Source organism: Conger conger, chromosome 15 (assembly GCF_963514075.1).
Source record: "Conger conger chromosome 15, fConCon1.1, whole genome shotgun sequence".
NCBI lineage: Eukaryota > Metazoa > Chordata > Actinopteri > Anguilliformes > Congridae > Conger > Conger conger.
Genome location: NC_083774.1, coordinates 36831534 through 36852209, shown reverse-complemented (window position 1 = coordinate 36852209; position 20676 = coordinate 36831534). Strand labels below are relative to the sequence as shown.

At 45.3% G+C, this 20676-nt stretch overlaps 1 protein-coding gene across 2 annotated transcripts in view; it reads left to right on the top strand.

Annotated features, from left to right (window-relative positions):
* LOC133111416 (NACHT, LRR and PYD domains-containing protein 3-like) overlaps positions 1–20676 on the top strand; it is a 90131-nt gene that overhangs the window by 14412 nt on the left and 55043 nt on the right. For both annotated transcript variants that reach the window (XM_061221755.1, XM_061221754.1), the window contains exon 7: positions 5675–5848. In XM_061221755.1, the coding sequence (XP_061077739.1) occupies positions 5675–5848 (174 nt within the window). The remainder of the gene's footprint in view (positions 1–5674; positions 5849–20676) is intronic.

Genomic DNA, 20676 nt, shown 5'->3' with positions numbered 1-20676 from the left:
CCATCTGATTCAATTAGAGCTAGTATTAGATACACCACTCACACGCTGTCCCTCGGCGGCCCAAAGAAGAGTGACACGCCTTCTTCAAACCGTCTCATCTCATGCTTCTGTGATTCCAAGGCACCCAAGGTGCTTTTTATTGTGCCACGATCTTAACCCTGCCAAGTCCCTCCCTCTGGAGCAGCGAGCCAATTATGCTGCTCCACGTGAGCCAGCCAAACTTGGCTTTTGGCAGTGAACTGCAACCGCAAGTCCGCTGTGTCTTAGCCTGTTGCGCCACCGCGGGCCCCCGTTAACTTCATTTGATTTTAATTTGAAACTTACCAATTGTCAAAAACAATTAATGAATTTGTTGATTAGCAAACTAATCTGATATATCAAAATATACAACAGCGACCCTATTTTGTTGACAACGCAAATGCAAACTTGCCTGGGCACAAGTGGAATTGCTAATTTCACCAGCATCAGGTTAGGGCAGTCACGATTGTTGTATGATCACGTGATCGCACGTATTTGAGACAACCACAATCAATTTGCATTATACATTTTTTCTGGATCACGTTTTATTTTCAAGTTTTGTGCTTTCTCCATTGCTTCTTTTTTATAAATTAATTAAAACATATTTGCATGTCAATCCACTTCCTTCAACACTGTTTTGTCATGTCACGTATATCCTACAAGAGTATTATCTCAAGCTGTAAAAAATAAATGCACAGCAAGAGAGCAAAGAGCATGTTTTAGAGTATGCACTTGTTCCAAGAAGTTTACGACGGTCATTCCGTAACTTGCTGATGACGGTATAATCTTGATATGGGCAGCAGTGACTACTGAACAGAAAAAAGAGGAGAAATAATTATTTTAGTATCTATGAGGCTCATTTCATACCTTGGACCCTTTGGTTTAAACAAGCAATGATCATTGCACCATCCTACCTACCAGATGTGGTTACTAGGGGTGAGCCGAGTACTCATTTTTGACGGGTAGACGTAATGATTATTTACTTATTTATTTTTTACATTGGCTGCAGTAGCTGCACATCAGTGATGAATGCATAACATATAGTTAACACTGTTTTGTGATTGGCCAGTTTCTTCCTGGTTCCTCCCCCTTGGAGCAAAAATGACTGCTTGCTGCCATTTTCCTCACTTCTCTCTTGTGTATGCCAAGAGAGTGTTATGTAAACTTGTTCCGATAAAGGATATAACTACTTAACTAGTATCTTGTTATAGCATCTATGTAAGTCATACATTCTTTTATTTTGTGCATTGTTTATCAGTTGCTGACTGTAATCATTTGTTAACTGCGCACCATTAATTTCACAAGCAGGCTGTTCTCCGGAGAGATTTTACAGTCGGCTAAATGAAGCTGAATGCTAGCCTACCTCAGCCTGGGCCTTGCATACAGTCACACATATACACGCACTCACACAAACACAGTAGCCTACACAGCTCTCTCATTTGTTTTCATTTTTAGAAACTCCCTCGTTGGCTATTATTAGTACAAAGACTGAAATTTTTAATTTGACGGAAACATGGATAGTGGTGCTGATACGAATTGGCAGGTTCAGCCAAAAGTGTTCCTTGTAAAATTGTTCACGCATATACACATATTGTTTTTTATTGACAGTTTTGGTTTTTCATTAATGTTAAGATTAAACAGATAAAGATTTAAGGGTAAACCAAGCATTATAAACATTCAAGTGTGTCTGTCACGATGTAGCCATGCTGCCATTGACTGTGGGACAGGGAAAATGCAGGAATCAGGAAGTGCGCACAATTTCCATCTCACCTGTGAACCTGTTAATCTCCCAACTACAGTGTAAAATGGAAAATTTAATGTATATACTGATTGTGGAATTGTTATTTTTTGTGTTTGGTTACATGTGAGGCAGAATCACGGCCGAACCTGTTGGGTTTGTGCGCCACATAACAATAAAAGTCTGGTAAACGCAGTCGCCTGGGTTGGGAGAATGCAATAGTTTTGCAATAGATAAATATACCAGCAATGCAATGGCAGGTAAATGGCAAAACGGCATTGGCAAAAGTTCTCCCGGATATTGTGGTCCTTCTTGGAGATACAGAGAGGTCATGATGAAAGTGAACGGAAGGTGATGGCCAGCTTGGTGATAAACTAGCAGCCCTGCAGTGACAAGAAGAAGAGACCAGCGGAATGAGGTAACGGTTCTTGAAGGTGATATCGTTCAGTCCACGGTAGTCGATGCGGGGGCAGAGGGACTTGTCCTTCTTCTCCACGAATTAGAAGCCAGCCCCGGCTGGAGAAGAGGAGGGACAGATCAGACCGGCAGCCAGGGCCTCATTTATGTAGTTCTCCATGGCTTGGGTCTCAAGAGCAGACAGGGAGAACAGACAACCTCTAGGGGGAGTGGTGCCGGGAAGCACATAGATCGTGCAATCATACAATTAGCTTGAGAGCAGCATGCAAATAGAAATCAGATGTGGAGGATTGACAAGTTAACGAGATAATTAGTCATCGTTAGTAATAAACTTATCCTGCCCTCGCGTTAGTAAATTAGTAAATGACATGCACAAGAAACGTAAGGTAAACATGAACACATGGTTAGAATGTCAGTATTACCCAATCCTGATCTAGCGTTAGTAGATTAGTAAGAAGACAAGGGAAATTGAAACAATTATGGAGTGACAAAAAGGGAGAGACAGAAAGCATGAATGCAAGGTTTGCAGAAAGACATGAAAAAGTATGCTAAACAATGAACAGAACCACATAACCTGAAACAAACATAAATCGTGACATAAAAAGTTGACATGAATAAACTACATAACATGGCAAGACAAGACTAATAATTGAATCACAAATAAACATGAAACGTAACATGACATGAAAATAACAAGAAATAAAGCAGAACAACATGGCGAGACTAACATAATACGTGACATGACAATAACGTAACTAAGACAATAACTAAACATGAAACATGACGTGACACATGAAACGTGACAATTAGCACATTATGTTTAGTAGCACTTTCATAGCGCAGAGCCAGCTATCTTCAAAATTTTAAATCACTTCAAATTACCGCATTTGTCTAGCTTATAGAAGCGGATCTATTACCCTACCTCTTGATTTTATTTGAATAGCCACATTTTATCTGCATGTTGTCGATGGGTGGGAACATATGCAAACCCAATACTTTTGGGTTTGCATATGTTCCATGTTACATGTGACATGTTTTCCATGTTTGCATATTGAATTTGGCTTTTCTACAGTGTTAATGCAGCAAGCCAAAAGGGCCTGTCATAATCACCTCTTCATTTGCATTTATTTGCGTAGACTACAGTTGTTCCACCAACAAAGAAGAATGTGGAAGACTGACAGGAAGTGACCAGACTTTATATCTTATTGTTGTTTTCATATTTGCACAATTGGATACATAATTGATTTATAGCTGAATGATAGCTCAGTATTTCAAGATTCTAGATCTGCACTTATCAAACTTTTGACCAAAATTCAGACAGTTTTTTCTGCATTTTGTAAAGTTCAGAACTGCACCTTTGCGGCATCGAGTCACATATTATCTCAAAAGATTCTGACCATCTTAAACTCTTAATCAGCACTATTAAATAAGTTCTAAATCCTGCCGTTACTATGGAGCCTGAAAAGGGACATTGCAAAAATCTAAAAAAGCTTAAAGTTTCTTGTGAGCACGAGAAACCTTCTGCGCTGGGGAATTTTAAAATAATGACAATATGTCTGACCATGTTGACAGTTTTGATTTAAAACAATGATAAAGGGAATTTCATTTTGATGACTAATTAATTGAAACAATGATTTAATTTTCAAACATGAGTAAAAGATTTTGAGTGAGGTACGAGCTTTTGGATGTGAACCATAAAGTTGTGCAGTATGTATGAAATGGGTCAAAGCTATTGAGAAAAACTGTAAAGAAAATCTAGTCTTGCAAGCCTGCTTCTGCTGTCAGAAATGCATTTCTGCAGTGAAATCTTAAGGAGACACCAACTGTATGCCATCAACACGGTATTGCATGTTATCATGTGTAATGAGCAATATTCCATATCAGCCAGTTGGTTAGCTAGCTAGCTAGCCAGGCATAACCACTTTTAAAAGCATAACTATAGGCATTAACACTTTCACTGCCACTTTCCATGTAGCTAGTGCTAGCTGGCTAGCCTAGGAACTCACTTTGTTAGTGTTTATGACTAGCTTAATAAACTATCTTCAATAGCTACCGATTTTCTGTTTATGTACGCCGACCAAGCTGGTCTCTTTTTGGCCACCCTTGCTTTACTGTAGTTGACCACCTTTTGAGTGCTTGCTTTCCACTTAGGACAGGTACATAAGAATGGCTGCTGTTAGCCTGTCTGTGCCATCTCTAGTGACAACCTGCATGCGATACCATTTCTGACCAAACCTTATTTTTTTCCCCCATTTAGAGCATTCAATTAGCCACATTTAAGATAACATTGTGTTCCGCCATGTTAAGTCTATGGAATATTAATTGTCAAAATTGTCAAATTAAATCATTCAAATTAAATCAATTTCAAAAAAGTGGTATTGTTTTGATATCTGTTGGATTTAAATTGTGTTATTTTTGTTCTTTTTTTTCCATAACACAGGAATGGCGCAAATATGATTTTGAAGCAGGATAGATGTTGAGGTTCAAAATGTGCTATATTGAATAGATGTACCAATGCAGTGTAACCACACTCACTATAATGGAACAATAAAGAAGACAAATATATTTTTTTAATTATGAGGCTGAGAAATCATTTTTAAAAAACTGTCAGCGACATATTCCAAACAATAGCTGAGAGTATGAAAAATGTCCAATATCAAGCCAGGTAATCAGAGATCAACAATCGAGATGCAAAAGAATAATCAATAAACAAGGCTGGGGTCAAAAAATCTGTGAAATCAAAAGCTGAGGTACAAAGGGCTAGGCAAAAGCAAAGTTGATGAAGGCAGAAGGAAAAAGTCAAAAACCAAATAACAAAAGGATAAGGCAAAAAGTCAAAATCAAGGGCAAAGGGTGTTGTTCCAGAATCTCAAATCATCAGACTTACTAGAAATTGACAACTGAAAATTGATCAACGTTCAAATCAAAGGGTTGCTGAATAGAATCTCAATAAACAGTTGTACTCGGCTCTGAATAATGTCAACATTCTGACAAGGAACACTGTGGAGACTGGGGATTAAATACATGAGGGGAAGTGCCATACTAGGAGGGGCACAGGAGTGAGGAGGGCTAAACAAATAAACAATAGGTGAAGAACATAATTGGGTAATGAAACGATAACAAGGGGGAAACGAAAACACTGACTGGATGCACATAGACCCACACGTAAAACAAACGGCTCCGGATTAGGGAGTGTACATTTGCATAGAGTTAGGAGATGTAGTGATAGTGAGAGATAGGTGTGAACACTTCGCTGATTCTAGGCAAGTAATTAGTGATAGAACAGAGAGGCGGAGATAATGTTGACCGAAACTTGAGAAAATGTTATTAAGTTAGAAACATGATTAAATCTAAATTACCCAAAACAAGTGACATTAAAAAACTGTCAACAACATAGTCCAAACAATAGGCTTACTAAAATAAACTGTCTGGAACTTCATTATGGGCTGTATTATACAGGTAATATTATTGTACTATGCTGTATTCGCTCTTTTATTGCAGACTGAGCAAGTGCTACCTCACAGAGAAGTCCTGTGATATTGTGGCCTCAGCTCTCCAGTCATCAAACTCACCCCTGAGAGATCTGAACCTCAGCCTCAATAAGCTGAGCATTTCAGCAGTGGAGCGGCTCTGCGCTGGCCTGACAAGTCCAAACTGTAATCTACAGAAACTGGCGTGAGTAGTCTATTTTGTACTCTGGGAGGTGACTCTGCTGTGATAAAATCACAAAATACCACTGCCTGTCTTGAGTTATTGCTAAAGTATATAAACTCTTCTTTGCAGCCTGAAATAAAAAATAAAAAATATATTTTTTGAATTATGAGGCTGAGAAATCAGAAAGAAACGGTCAGTGACATAGTCCAAACAGTAGGCTTACCAAAATAAACTGTTTGGAACTTCATTATGGGCTGTACTATACAGGTAATATAATTATACTATGCTGGATTCACTCTTTTTTGCAGACTGAGCGACTGCAATGAGTCATTGCTTAAATATATTAACTCTTCTTTGCAGCCTGCAATAAGACTCTGTAATCTACAGAGACTGGAGTGAGTAGTGCTGTGTGAAAAAAATGCCGTAGGACAAGTTGCCAAATGTAACAGTGTGAAAGTTTCCTATACAAATATAAAAAAATATCCTCCTGTAAAACGACTCTAAGAACTTACAATTTATTAAAAATCTAACTTAAGTAAATGTAACTGGGTAGATTTCCCACCTCTGCTCACAGTACACATATTTCCCACCTACAGAACAGGACTCTTCTGCTGAGTGTAAAGAGGTGCAGTTGGCAGTCTGTGATTAAGCCTCATAAGTTTCAGTCACTTTTTAGAAAGCCGAAGGGCCAGATAACAACTGCACTTGTTTTTAGGACGTTAACATCGGAATGGTGCCTGATATTTAAAAAGTCACCTGAATCACACCATCCCCACCCTGTGGAAAAAACACTTATTATTTTTCCTGTCCCTAAAATTGCTTTAGGTCTGTGGCAGTGAATAATTGCTTTAGGTCTGTGGCACTAACCTTATAAAGTGCTTGGAGAGGGTCATGGTGTCCCTGTTTAAAGAGGAGGTCAAATCTTTACTAGGACCCTTCTGATTTGTTTATCAACAGGGGTGGGGATGACACTATCAATACTAATACACACTTGGTCGCCAGACATCTTGATGACACTTGGTCTATGCACCTGTGACCCAGCAGACAATTAGTGAAGGTTTTGGACTGTAAGGTGCTTGACTACATTACATGGGGATTTTCACCCCAGAACTAATTTTATTTAGAACCACACTTACACAAAGGTAAGCAGTGTTGGGTAGATTCCTCTGACACTGATTACAAATTATATTAGTGAAAATAAGTTGGAAAGTAATATTTTAGATGACTGAATAGATGTACCACTGAAAAAGGTGCAATTTCACATGATTACTTTTGGATCACTTCTGAGATACTTCTGGTTTGTTTGGTTGTGTATACTTATATGTATAATAATCTTAATCTTATAACAAATGACAAAATAGGGTTTAGAGGACCAAATTGGACAGTTGACTTCTCAGCTTTTTCTGAGGTGTATTTAGTCACTTCCTTCATGCAGGTATAAGAAAGCTTTCAGAATCTAGTCCTGATTCTAGGCTTTTGATTGCCATTGGAGTCGGTTATTGGCGTTGGTCAACATGAGGACCAGAGTTCCTCGCCCATGAAAGTCAAGGAAGCCATTATGAGGCTTATAGATTAGAAGGTCAGAGACAGGCACAATGTTTTACAGTAAATACAAAACTTAAAATGGTTCAATTCAATTGGATAATGAGAACTTACCTGACCCCGGCAAAGCTTAATGAATTCAACCCAAATTTATCGGACGTCTTTGTTAAATACCAAACTTATAAGGGCACATTATTTCACTGTCTTTGGGAATGTGAGGTACTGCAAGTATTTTGGAAGGAAGTTCTTAGGTTGCTATCCTCCATCACCTCTAAAAATATCCCTCTCTGCCTTAAATTGTGTATTTTGGGCCTCTATCCCGACGGTTTGTCCCTGAGTAGGCATGACATTAAAATGCTTGATTTATGTTTAATTTATGCAAAACGACTGATTGCTCTACATTGGAAAAGTGTGTCTTGCCCTTCCATCAACCTGTAGCTGAGAGAGCTTTCGAATGGCCTTGCATTAGAAAAAAATAATCTATCAAACGCAGGCTTAAGGTATTTTATCAAATTTGGGGGCTTTTCCTACAGTTCCTTGAAAGTGAGGACATACAAGATTCTCTGGATTCAGATCCCTCTGGTTAATAATGGTATTCAATGTCTAGTATGATTGTGAATGTGGACCCAGTTTGAACATCTGTAAAGCATTTCTCTAGATTGTTTTTCTTTTCTGTATTGTATTGACCTGTGACACTGTGTGTCGTAACCACATATTCCCATTCTTTTTGTAGTTGAGTATCCATATACTATACTGGCAAACCTGGTGCTTCTACCTCAGCCCGTTTTTTTGTTAAAAATTATTTTTTTAATCATTGTAAGATTGTAAACTGTGATGAGATGTTGTGGAGGGAAGGGGGGAAAACGAAAAGGTTCAATAAATAAATGTTTATATTTAAAAAAAAGAAGGTCAGAGATAGATTCAAAAGCCAAACAATAGGCTTACTGAAACAAACTGGAACATCACTAAGAAGAAAGAGAACAGCTATTATCATTCTCAATGTAAATATGGATATCCTGTTTCAAAAGCAGTCTTAAAATCTAAATGAACCAGTTGTAAGGTTAGTTTTATAACGTCTCTGATTTTACTTTTGTGCCATCTTTGCAGTGGAAATGTGCCGTCTCTGCAGCGACGTTCAAAGTCATAACATGCGCAACATGTGTAATCTAACTAGTGTGCAATGAATGGGTCACATTCTAAATATAAATAACTTTGCCAAAAATATGTTTATTCAACAAATTAGAATTTCAATGTTTCCATGTCCAAGTCCAACGTTTACCATCACCCTAATAAACACGTAACGACCGAAACCACCCGAATAGTGAGGCACACAGACAGGGGAGTGACTCGGGCTAAGAAACATTCAGACACAGACGGCACAGGGGATCACAGATGCAATAACTGTAATGGAAACAATAAACCAGAAAGGAAAGATACTGAATAATAATAATAATAATAATAATAATAAATAAACAAGAATAAACACTAAAACAAAACAAACAGACAGCACTCACATCCCGCTATGGCTTTTTCACGGTTACCCCTCTGCATATATCTGATCACCATTTCATCTCATTCTCCCTCCCTCTTCCTCCCCATCCTCCTCCCCCTCCTCCCACCCACACTTCCTCAGCCCGCTGTAACCTCCACTCCATCTCACCCTCTTCCTTTGCCACCACTGTAACCGCCTCACTCCCCCCTCTCGAATCCTTCTCCAAACTCCCCACTGACTCTGCATCTACCACCCTCCTTTCATCTCTCTCCTCTGCCTTTGACTCTCTCTGTCCCCCTGTCTCAAAGCCACCTCGCACATCCCCTCCCAGTCCTTGGATATCTGACACCCTCCGTACTTCCAGGACAAGCCTCCGCGCAGCGGAGAGGAAGTGGGGAAAATCCAGAGACCCTTCAGACCTCACAATTTACCAGTCTCTCCTGGCGGCATTCTCTTCCACTGTCACTGCCGCCAAAGCAAAATACTATCAGACACAAATTCAGAACTCCGCTTCTAACCCCTGGAAACTGTTCTCCATTTTCTCCTCTCTCCTCAACGCACCGCCTCCTCCACCTCAGTCCTCCTTCGCTGCTGATGACTTTGCAGATTTTTTCTATGAGAAGGTCACAGTCATCCGCAGATCCTTTACAACCACTGCCCCCCTTACTGTGCCCTTCCCCCCCTCTAGGCCCATCCCTTCCTTTTCCACTTTCTCCCCCCTTATAGACTCTGATGTTTCTCAACTCCTGCTTTCCCACCGCCCTACAACCTGTGCCCTTGACCCTATCCCCTCTTCTCTTCTCCAGACTATCACACCTGACATTCTCCCATTTGTCACCTCCCTTGTCAACTCCTCCCTGTCTTCCGGCTGTTTTCCAGCATCCTCCAAGAGGGCCCACATAACTCTGTTGCTAAAAAAGCCTACCCTGGATCCCTCCATCATCCTGAACTACCGCCCGGTATCTCTTCTTCCTTTTCTTTCTAAAACCATAGAACGAGCTGCTTCTACTCAACTTTCTTCTTTCTTTTCTAACAAAGACCTGCTAGACCCCCATCAGTCTGGCTTCAGATCGGGCCACTCGACAGACACTCCGTCAGTGAGTCACTCCATGCCGCACGTGCAACCTCCCTCTCCTCTGTCCTCATTCTTCTAGATCTCTCTGCTGCCTTCGACACTATGGATCACTCCATCCTCCTGTCCACCCTGTCAGCAACGGGCATCTGTGGCACAGCCCTGGACCTCTCTGGTCGCTCCTTCCAGGTTGCCTGGGCTGGTACAGTATCGACACCTCGGCCCCTTGCCACAGGAGTTCCCCAGGGCTCAGTCCTTGGCCGCTTCTTTTTTCTCTTTACACTTGTTCCCTTGGCCATGTGATCACTGCACATGGGCTATCTTACCACTGCTATGCGGATGATACCCAACTCTTCAACTCGTTCCCACCATCTGATAAACAGGTTTCTGCCCATATCTCTGCTTGCCTGAGTGACATCCAGAGCTGGATGGACAGCCACCATCTAAAGCTCAACCCAGGTAAGACTGAAATGATATTCAACCCTGTTAAGACCTCTCTCCATCTGGATCTCTCCATTTCCCTCGGGGATACCACACTCACGCCATCACCCAGTGTAAGGAACCTCGGCGTGGTGATGGACAGCAGACTGTCCCTTTCCGAGAACATTGCGGCGGTGACCCAGTCATGCAGGTTCTTCCTATACAACATACAGAGAATCCGTCCCTTTCTCACCCCCTACTCGACCCAGCTCCTGGTCCAAGCAATGGTTCTGTCCCGCCTGGACTACTGCAATTCCCTCTTGGCTGGCCTTCCAGCATCCGCCATCAGACCCCTCCCCTCCGCCATCAGAATGCAGCAGCTCGTCTGGTCTTCAACCTTCCCAAATACTCACACGTCACCCCCCTGCTTACTTCCCTCCACTGGCTGCCTGTCATGGCTCGCATCAAATTCAAAACATTGGTGCTAGCCTGGTGGCAGGTCTTCCCCAGCTTACCTACAAAAAATCATCAGACCCTACACAGAATTAGCAGAATTCGTAATGAATTCGTAGCAGAATTCTCTGTGACATTTCAGGCTCTGGCCGGGGAGACGGGGTGGGCTGACGAACCGCTGATGACTCTGTTCACGGGTGCGCTATCAGACCCTGTTAGGGACGTCCTCGCTACCGTGGAACCTCCGGAGAATTTATGGTTGCTCATTTCCATAGCCATCCATATTGACAACCGAATTCGGGAACGAGAAACAGAAAAGGTCGTCCGTACGGGCGGGGTTAATTGGTCTGTCCCAACTCCCCTAGGTAGGGTTCTAAGGGTCGAGGGGAACCAGGAGGCACACAGAGGGGAAGAGCCGATGCAACTGGGGGTTACTACTCTGGCACACTCTAGGAGACAACCCTGGAGAGGAGGGCTATGTTTTTTTTGTAATCGACCAGGGCATCAAAAGAAAAACTGTCCCGACTTAAAGAAAACAAAAGAGCAATCCCACTAGTGGAGCGAAAGTCACTAGTGGGACAGCTCGAGGGTATTAGCTTTCGCACCATCCTACCGATTGAACTGACATGGAAAGGGGTTGTCATTGGGGCAGAAGCCTTTATTGATTCCGGGGCGGTGGACAATTTTATTGACAGGCAGTGGGCTAAAGAGAAGAGACTGCCGGTTCGATCTATGCTGCAGCCTCAGTCAATTACGGCGCTAGACGGGCGTCCTTTGGGGTCTGGAGTGGTACGCCAACGGACAGAGCGGGTTGTCATGCAAAGCCCGTTTGGGGGGCACTGGGAACGCATATATTTTTATTTGGTCGAGTCCCCCGCATATCCGATTGTTTTGATCCGAGGGCATGTCTGGCTAGTCAAGCACCAGCCTCACATAAACTGGGGTAGCTGAAGTCACTCGGTGTCTCGGTGGGGTCCACAATGCGCTGCCCACTCAGATCACGGGAATACTTCCGCGACTCCTCCCACTGATACAGACATAGGGTCCGAATTGGACGAGGAGGAGGCTAAGGAGCTCCTAAGTCCTGAGGTTAGGATACCGGACGAGGAGGAGCAGGAAGGGAGCCTGGAGTGGGACCCAGTCTGTGACTGGAACCTCCCTATTGATGAGGGAGAGGGTAGTGACGTCACTGGGACACCGAGAGCCTAGTGCAAACTGCAATCAGTGGAAGTGAGAACCGGATAATGGGGGCTATTGCGTTCCCGCTGCCATGTCCCGAGGGCGTATCGTGAATTGGCCGAGGCATTTAGCAAGCAACAGGCGACCACGTTACCTCCACACCGCTTGTACGACTGTGCTATAGAGTTGCATCCGGGTACTATTCCTCCCAGAGGTGCACTCTATTCATTGTCGGTGCCGGAGAGCAGGGCCATGAAAGAGTACATTCGGGACGCCCTAGCCAATGGGTTCATCAGACCGTCCTCGTCACCGGCGGGGGCGGGGTTTTTTTTTGTTAAAAAAAAGGACGGGAGCCTAAGACCCTGTATCGATTACAGAGGCTTGAATGCTATCACCATAAAAAATAGGTACCCCCTTCCATTGATGAACCCAATCATTTGAGCACCTGCAAGCATCAATATTCACCAAATTAGACCTCCGTAATGCGTGCAATTTGGTACGCATACGGGAAGGCGATGAATGGAAAACAGCCTTCAATACACACTCTGGTCATTACAAATATCTGGTTATGCCATTTGGCCTCACCAACACCCCCGCGGTGTTCCAGGCGCTCGTCAATGATGTGCTTCGAGAGATGCTGGAGAAGTTCGTTTTCGTCTATCTGAACGATTCCCGATTGCTAGCTTTTGAACCAAGGCCGTCTGACCTTCTTAATAAAGATTTACTATCAGCACTTGGTTCCGATATTGTGTTCGTGACACCCTATTTATCTAAATTAGAGGTAGGCTAATAGATCTGCTTCTATAAGCTAGGCAAGTGCGATATGGCTATGACGATAGCTAGCTATGCATAATTCTAATAAGCGCTCCTAAAAGACAATGTGCTAACATGAACTTACATCTGCATCAGTCCGTTGTTCTTGTCTTCTTTAAAACTCATCCACCCATAGAAAATGTTTTAACTAAAATATATATATATATATTTCCATTCATACAAAGATCAATTTCATGAAGTCTAATAACTGCTGAGTTAACCCGGACGAAGCTGACTGTAGCCAACAAAATAAAAGCAGTTAACTGGGTGGCGTTTATTTTTTTACAACATTATCAACCTGGCTACTATTCAAACAATGTCTTAACAAGACAGAATAGGAGAGACTTTATCATGCACCTGGCATGTTAGCGCTGTTTTTTTTGGTCCCTACTCATGCAAACCACGAAAGTTGTGCTATAACCCTTTTACTGTGTTGCACCATGTTTACTTTACATGCCCAAAAAGCAGCTGCACACCTATTATCGACCTGCTCAGGGTATAAAAAGAAAAATGTTAACGTATTTGTAACCATATATAAAAATTGGCATGTACTTGGCTATGAATTTCTCTACATTGTAATGAAATCATTAAAGTTCATCTTATTTAGGAAGCCTAAATAGCTGGGAGGTAGGTCTTTGAGTAGACGATACAAAAATTGTACAAAAGAAATGGGTTCCATTATATGGACTGTTGACAATATCTGAATCTATGACTCAGTGGTAATAAATGAGCATACTTCCAGAAGTACCGGGGTATCACACTCCTCAGCCTCCCTGGGAAAGCTTACTCTAGGGTACTGGAAAGGAGGCTCCGACCGACGGTCGAACCTCGGATTCAGGAGGAGCAATGTGGCTTCCGTCCTGGCCGTGGAACAGTGGACCAGCTCTTTACCTTGGCAGGGTTGCTGGCGGGGTCATGGGAGTTTGCCCATCCAGTCCACATGTGCTTTGTGGACTTGGAGAAGGCTTTCGACCGTGTCCCCCGGGGAACCCTGTGGGGTGTACTGCGGGAGTATGGGGTACCGGGGCCGTTGTTACGAGCCATCAGGTCCCTGTATAACCAAAGTGAGAGCTGTGTCCGCATTCTCGGCACAAAGTCAAGCACGTTTCCGGTGGGTGTTGGACTCCGCCAAGGTTGCCCCTTGTCACCGGTCCTGTTTGTGGTATTCATGGACAGGATCTCAAGGCGCAGCCGAGGTGAGTAGAGTGTCCGGTTTGGTGACCTCAGAATCGCATCTCTGCTTTTTGCGGATGATGTGGTTCTGCTGGCTTCATCGGACCGTGACCTTCAGCACGCACTGGAGCGGTTTGCAGCCGAGTGTGAAGCGGCCGGGATGAGAGTCAGCACCTCCAAGTCCGAGGCCATGGTTCTCTGCCGGAAAACGGTGGATTGCTCCCTCCGGGTTGGGAACGAGTCTTTGCCCCAAGTGAAGGAGTTCAAGTATCTCGGGGTCTTGTTCACGAGTGAGGGTAGAAGAGAGCATGAGATCGACAGGCGGATTGGTGCAGCGTCAGCAGTAATGCGGGCGTTGCACCGGACCGTTGTGGTGAAGAAGGAGCTGAGCCGGAAGGCGAAGCTCTCGATTTACTGGTCGATCTACGTCCCAACCCTCACCTATAGTCACGAGCTTTGGGTAGTGACCAAAAGAACGAGATCGTGTATACAAGCGGCCGAAATGAGCTTCCTCCGTAGGGTGGCCGGGCTCAGCCTTAGAGATAGGGTCTAAGCCAAGTCTTTAGTGTTGTAGTTGTCTTTGTACTGTCTTGAACGTATGTCTTGTTATGTTTGGTGTCTCTCCCCATCACTTGTGTCCCCCTCCCTTCCCCTCTCCTATGCCACTCCCCCCCCCCCCCCCCCCCCTCCGGCCCCCCTCAATCTGCGGCATGGGGGAGGAGAGCAGTAACAGCCTACTCAGGGAAGAAGACGAAGATGAAGACTTGCTACTCCACCCCCCCTCCCCCATCTCATATCCCATCCCCATATGCCTAAATAAAGTATGAAATAAGCAACAGGGGGAACATCTGACACCTCTGGAACAATACAAGGGTACCAATACTCCCCTGTTATAGATCAAACTGGCCCCAAAACACACGGCACCCAGATCAATCATACTGCTTGCCCAAGATACCGGGGACACAAAAAAAAAAAAAAAAAAAAGAATACCAGACGGGCTGGATTCTGGATCAGCTGTAGGGGTCTGATGGCAGATGCTGGAAGACCAGCCAGCAGAGAATTGCAATAGTCCAGGTGGGACAGGACCATTGCTTGAACAAGGAGCTGAGTGGAGTAGGTGGTGAGAAAGGGTTGGATGTTGTACAGGAAGAACCTGCACGCCCGGGTCACCGTAGCGATGTTCTCGGAGAAGGATAGCCTGTTGTCCATCACCACTCCAAGGTTTCTTGCACTAGGGGATGAGGTCACTGTGGTATCCCCTAGTGAGATGGAGAAATCAGAGAAGGGAGAGGTTAAAGCAGGGATGAAGATTACCTCCGTCTTACCTGGGTTGAGCTTTAGATGGTGGTTGTCGATCCAGCTCTGGATGTCTCTCAGGCAGGCAGAGATACGGGTAGAGACCTGTGTGTCTGATGGGGGGAAGGAGAGAAAGAGTTGGGTGTCATCGGCATAACAATGATAGGAGATGCCATGAGCAGAGATAACGGGGCCAAGGGATCTCGTGTAGATGGAGAAGAGGAGGGGTCCGAGGACTGAGCCCTGGGGGACTCCTGTAACAAGGGGTTGACACTCCTCCAGCCCAGGACACCTGGGAGGACCGGCCAGAGAGATAAGATTTGATCCAATCTAAGGCTGTGTCACAGATCCCTGTAGATGCCAGGGAGGCTAAGAGGATGGAGTGGTTGACGCCGCAGAGAGGTCAAGAAGGATCAGGACAGAGGAGAGAGAGGTTGCTCGTGCAGCCTGAAGGGACTCGTTGACAGAGAGGAGTGCAGTCTCCGTCGAGTGGTCAGGTCTGAAGCCGGACTGGTGGGGGTCGAGCAGGTTATTCTGTGAGAGGAAGGAAGAGAGTCGGTTGGAGGCGGCTCATTCAATGGATAGAAAAGGAAGGAGAGATACCGGACGGTAGTTTTCAATGCAGGAGGGGTCTAGAGTTGGTTTCTTTAGGAGCGGGGTGATGTAGACCCTCTTGAAAGATGAGGGAAAGCAGCCAGAGGACAGAGAGGAGTTAACAAGGGAGGTGACAAACGGACGGGAGGATGTCAGGCGTGATTGCCTGAAAGAGGTTTCAGGGGATGGGGTCCAGGGCACAAGTAGTAGGGCGGTGGGAGAGCAGGAGGTGAGACACATCAGCATCTGTAAGGGGACAGAAAGAGGAGAAACAGGGGGCAGACAGAAAGGGAGGCAGGCATAGAAGTGGTGGTGGTCGCGAAGGTGCTGCGGATATCTGCAACCTTCCCGTCAAAAAATACCGCAAAGTCATCAGCAGTGAGCGAGGACTGAGATGGTGGGGGAGGTGTGCTCAGGAGAGAGGAGAAAATGGAGAACAGTTGACCAGGGTTAGAAGCGGAATTCTGGATTTTTGTTTGGAAGTAATTTATTTTGGCAATGGTGATAGCGGAGGAGAATTCCACCAGGAGAGACTGGTTGGAAGACAGGTCCGATGGGTCTTTTGATTTCCTCCACTTCCTCTCAGCTGCACGTAGGCTGGGCCTGGAGGAACGTAGAAGGTCAGAAACCCATGGGCTGGGAGGGGAGGATCGAGCAGGCCGGGAGACAAGAGGACAGAGAGAGTCAAGGGAGAGGAAGGAGAGAGGAGAGAGAGGAAAGCAGTGTGGAAGATGCAGAATCAGTGGGTAGTTTGGAGAAGGATTCAAGAGGAGGGAGGGAAGCGGTGACTCTGGGGGCAAGGGAGGAGGGTGATAGAGAGCAGAGGTTACATCGGACAGAAACAGTGGGGGTGAGAGAAGGGGAGGGAGGCAGAGGGGCAAGGGGGATGGAGAAGGAAATGAAGTGGTGATCGGACTTGTGTAAAGGGGTAGCAGTGGGGTTAGAAGAGGAGCAGTTCCTCAGAAAGATAAGGTTGAGAAGGTTTCCGGCCTTGTGAGTTGGGGGAGAGTGCTGCAGAGAGAGGTCAAAGGAGTGAAGTAGTGGTAAGAAGGCAGCAGACTGGGAGGCTTCCAGGTGGATGTTGAAATCTCCCAGGAGGATAAGTGGGGTGCCATCCTCAGGGAATGAGCTGAGTAGAGTGTCAAGCTCATCAAGGAAACTTCCCAGGGCACCTGGAGGACGATAAACAACGACAATATAAAGTTTAACAGGGTGAGTAATTGAGACAGCGTGGCATTCAAAGGTGGATAGGGATAGGTCAGTGAGGGAAAACGCAGAGAATTTCCAGGAAGGGGAGATCAGCAAGCCAGTGCCACCTCCACGGCCAGAGGGCTGGGGGGTGTGTGAGAAGGAGAAGGAGGATGAGAGGGCAGTGGGGGTGGCGGTGTTCTCTGGTGTAATCAAGGTCTCGATGAGGGCAAGGAACTGTAGGGACAGGAGGGAGGCATAACCAGTAATGAAGTCAGCCTTCCGTGTGGCAGATTGGCAGTTCCATAGCCCCCCTGCAACTGTGAAGTTGTCACAGGGGGTCAGTGAGGGGTAGCAGAGGTTGGTGGCGTTCCGTCGCCGTGGAGGGCCACGTCGCTGGAAGCGCATTCTGAAGGGGAGAGAGCAGACTGTAATGGGGTGCTGACACACCATACCATTCCAAATGGGAGGGAGCGATGCTCTGAGCACATCTATATAACTGCTAATTACTAATGCAAACTAATAATTATCCGAACAATTGCAGCGTTAATTGCAAGTATCTAACTGATTCTGATCACCTAATCAGAATAACAGAACCGAGTGAAACTGCCGGCGGCTGGTGAAAAACACACTAGATTTGCTAACTAATAACAAAAATGCAACACACCTGGTCTAACTAACGCAGCAATTTGACAACAAATCTACAACAGCTGATAGACTAACAAGGTTTCCTTATTACCTACTGCTCACACGCATGCCGTGTAACTGCCACAAACAAAACAAAGCCCAAAATATAGGTTGATTCAACTAACCAACCAACTAGAACAAGTTGACAGCATACATAATTCGCTTTAATTATCTGTAATAAAGGCAAACAAACACACAGGTTCTCAACGATCTCCGTTAAGACTATACTAAACTTAACAGCCTGTCCACGTGGTCACAACATGGTGCTTTCCTGCAGGTTTCCAGTGTTGGAGCGTGAGAACCGGGGTCCTTTATGTTGTGGTTACGATTTCTGGCGGTTGTTCCTTTTCTGCTGAGTAGGTTCCTTTGGCTGGAACTTCTTGGCGTCAGGTAGCTGTTGCGCCGTGCGTATGCTAGTTTCCATGTTGTGAAGTATAAATTAACCAAACGCAGTCAGTCAACACAAAGTTAGCTCATATTGGATTTTAGCAGAGTTGGACAGGGTTGTGAGAACTCTGGAGAATTCTAGTTTCATGGAGGCAAGCGCCAGAAACACATACTTGCTTGGTGAATAAGGAATCAGTCTCTCCTGGCGGCATTCTCTTCCGCTGTCACTGCCGCCAAAGTAAAGTACTATCAAACACAAATTCAGAACTCTGCTTCTAATCCCCGGAAACTGTTCTCTATTTTCTCTTCTCTCCTCAGTGCACCGCCTCCTCCATCTCAGTCCTCCTTCGCTGCTGATGACTTTGCAGATTTTTTCGATGAGAAGGTCACAGACATCCGCAGATCCTTTACAACCACCACCCCCCTCTCTGTGCCCTTACCCCCCTCTAGGCCCATCCCTTCCTTTTCCACCTTCTCCCCCCTTACAGACTCTGGTGTTTCTCAACTCCTGTTCTCCCACCGCCCTACAACCTGTGCCCTTGACCCTATCCCCTCTTCTCTGCTCCAGACTATCACACCTGACATTCTCCCATTTGTCACCTCCCTTGTTAGAGGGCCCACATCACCCCGCTGCTAAATAAGCCTACTCTGGATCCCTCCATCATCCAGAACTACCACCCGGTATCTCTTCTTCCTTTTCTATCTAAAACCATAGAACGAGCCACTTCTAGTCAACTTTCTTCTTTCTTTTCTAACAACAACCTGCTAGACCCCCATCAGTCTGGCTTCAGATCTGGTCACTCGACAGAGACCGCGCTCCTCAGTGAATCACTCCATGCCACACGAGCAGCCTCCCTCTGCTCTGTCCTCATTCTTCTTGACCTCTCTGCTGCCTTCGACACTGTGGATCACTCCATTCTCCTGTCCGCCCTCTCAGCAACGGGCATCTGTGGCACAGCCCTGGTCTGGATTGAGTCCTACCTCTCTGGTCACTCCTTCCAGGTTGCCTGGGTTGATACGGTATCGACACCTCGGCCCCTTGCCACAGGAGTTCCCCAGGGCTCAGTCCTAGGCCTGCTTCTTTTTTCTCTTTACACTCGTTCCCTTGGCCCTGTTATCACTGCACATGGTCTATCCTGCCACTGCTATGCGGATGATACCCAACTCTTCATCTCATTCCCACCATCTGATACGCAGGTTTCAGCCCGTATCTCTGCTTTCCTGAGTGACATCCAGAGCTGGATGGACAACCACCATCCAAAGCTCAACCCAGGCAAGACTGAAATGATATTCGTCCCTGCTATTACCTCTCCCCATCTGGATCTCTCCATTTCCCTAGGGGATACCACACTTACGCCATCACCCAGTGTAAGGAACCTCGGCGTGGTGATGGACAGCAGACTGTCCCTCTCCGAGAACATTGCGGCCCTGGTCCTTATCTTTGTTGTGCAGGTAGCAGTTGAATGTGTACTTCCCTCTAGGGTCTTTCAGCGCACTTATCCCTGGTTATGGGTATGCACTTTGTTGTACGTCGCTCTGGATAAGAGCGTCTGCCAAATGCCATTAATGTAATGTAATGTAATGAATCAAGAAAGGAATAAGGGGCGAGGATCGTTGTTGCTTACTTTTATTAACCTGGTAGGGGGAAGGGAATCTTCATACCTGGACTGTGTGACGAGGCTTAAGAACACTGAGCAACACAGATGATTTCATCGGATGTGAATCAGGTTCTTAAAGTCACTGTTTGTGTATGGACTGTCAGATGTCTTGTGGTAGCTACAGAGGCTAGTTGGTTGTCATCTGTGACCAGTCACCATGCACCTGAAATCACATTAGCTGCTTCATCACGTAGTAGATGCATTTGGTATCATGATGCATTTGGTATTCCCTTTTGACCTGTATACAGTGTTGGTGAAGTAATCTATTACAAATTACTTACTTGAAATTCTAATTAGATCAGATTAGTCCCTGAGATGTCATGCAAAATGCAACAATATGAATATAGAATTTAAATAACACAATAAATCACAAAGACAACAATTAAGGTTCACAGGGAGGTAGGGAGGGATGGGGAGAGGTGCTGCTTGAAGAGGTGCGTCTTCAGTTTGCGCTTGAAGGTGGGGAGAGATTCTCCAGTTCTGACCTCAACGGGGAGTTCGTTCCACCACCGTGGAGCCAGAACAGACAGTAGCTGTGAGCGTGAGGTGGAGGTTCGGAGAGGGGGAGGTGCCAAGCGGCCTGTGGAGGCTGAAAGAAGAGGTCTGGCAGGGGTGTAGGGTCTGATGATTTTTTTTAGGTAAGCTGGGGAAGACCCCTTAACTGCTTGGAAGGCTAACACCAATGTTTTGAATTTGATGCAAGCCATGACAGGCAGCCAGTGGAGGGAAGTAAGCAGGAGGGTGACGTGTGAGTATTTGGGAAGGTTAAAGACCAGACGAGCTGCTGCATTCTGGATAAGTTGGAGGGGTCTGATGGCGGACGCTGGGAGGCCAGCCAAGAGGGAATTGCAGTAGTCCAGGCGGGACAGAACCATCGCTTAGACCAGGAGCTGGG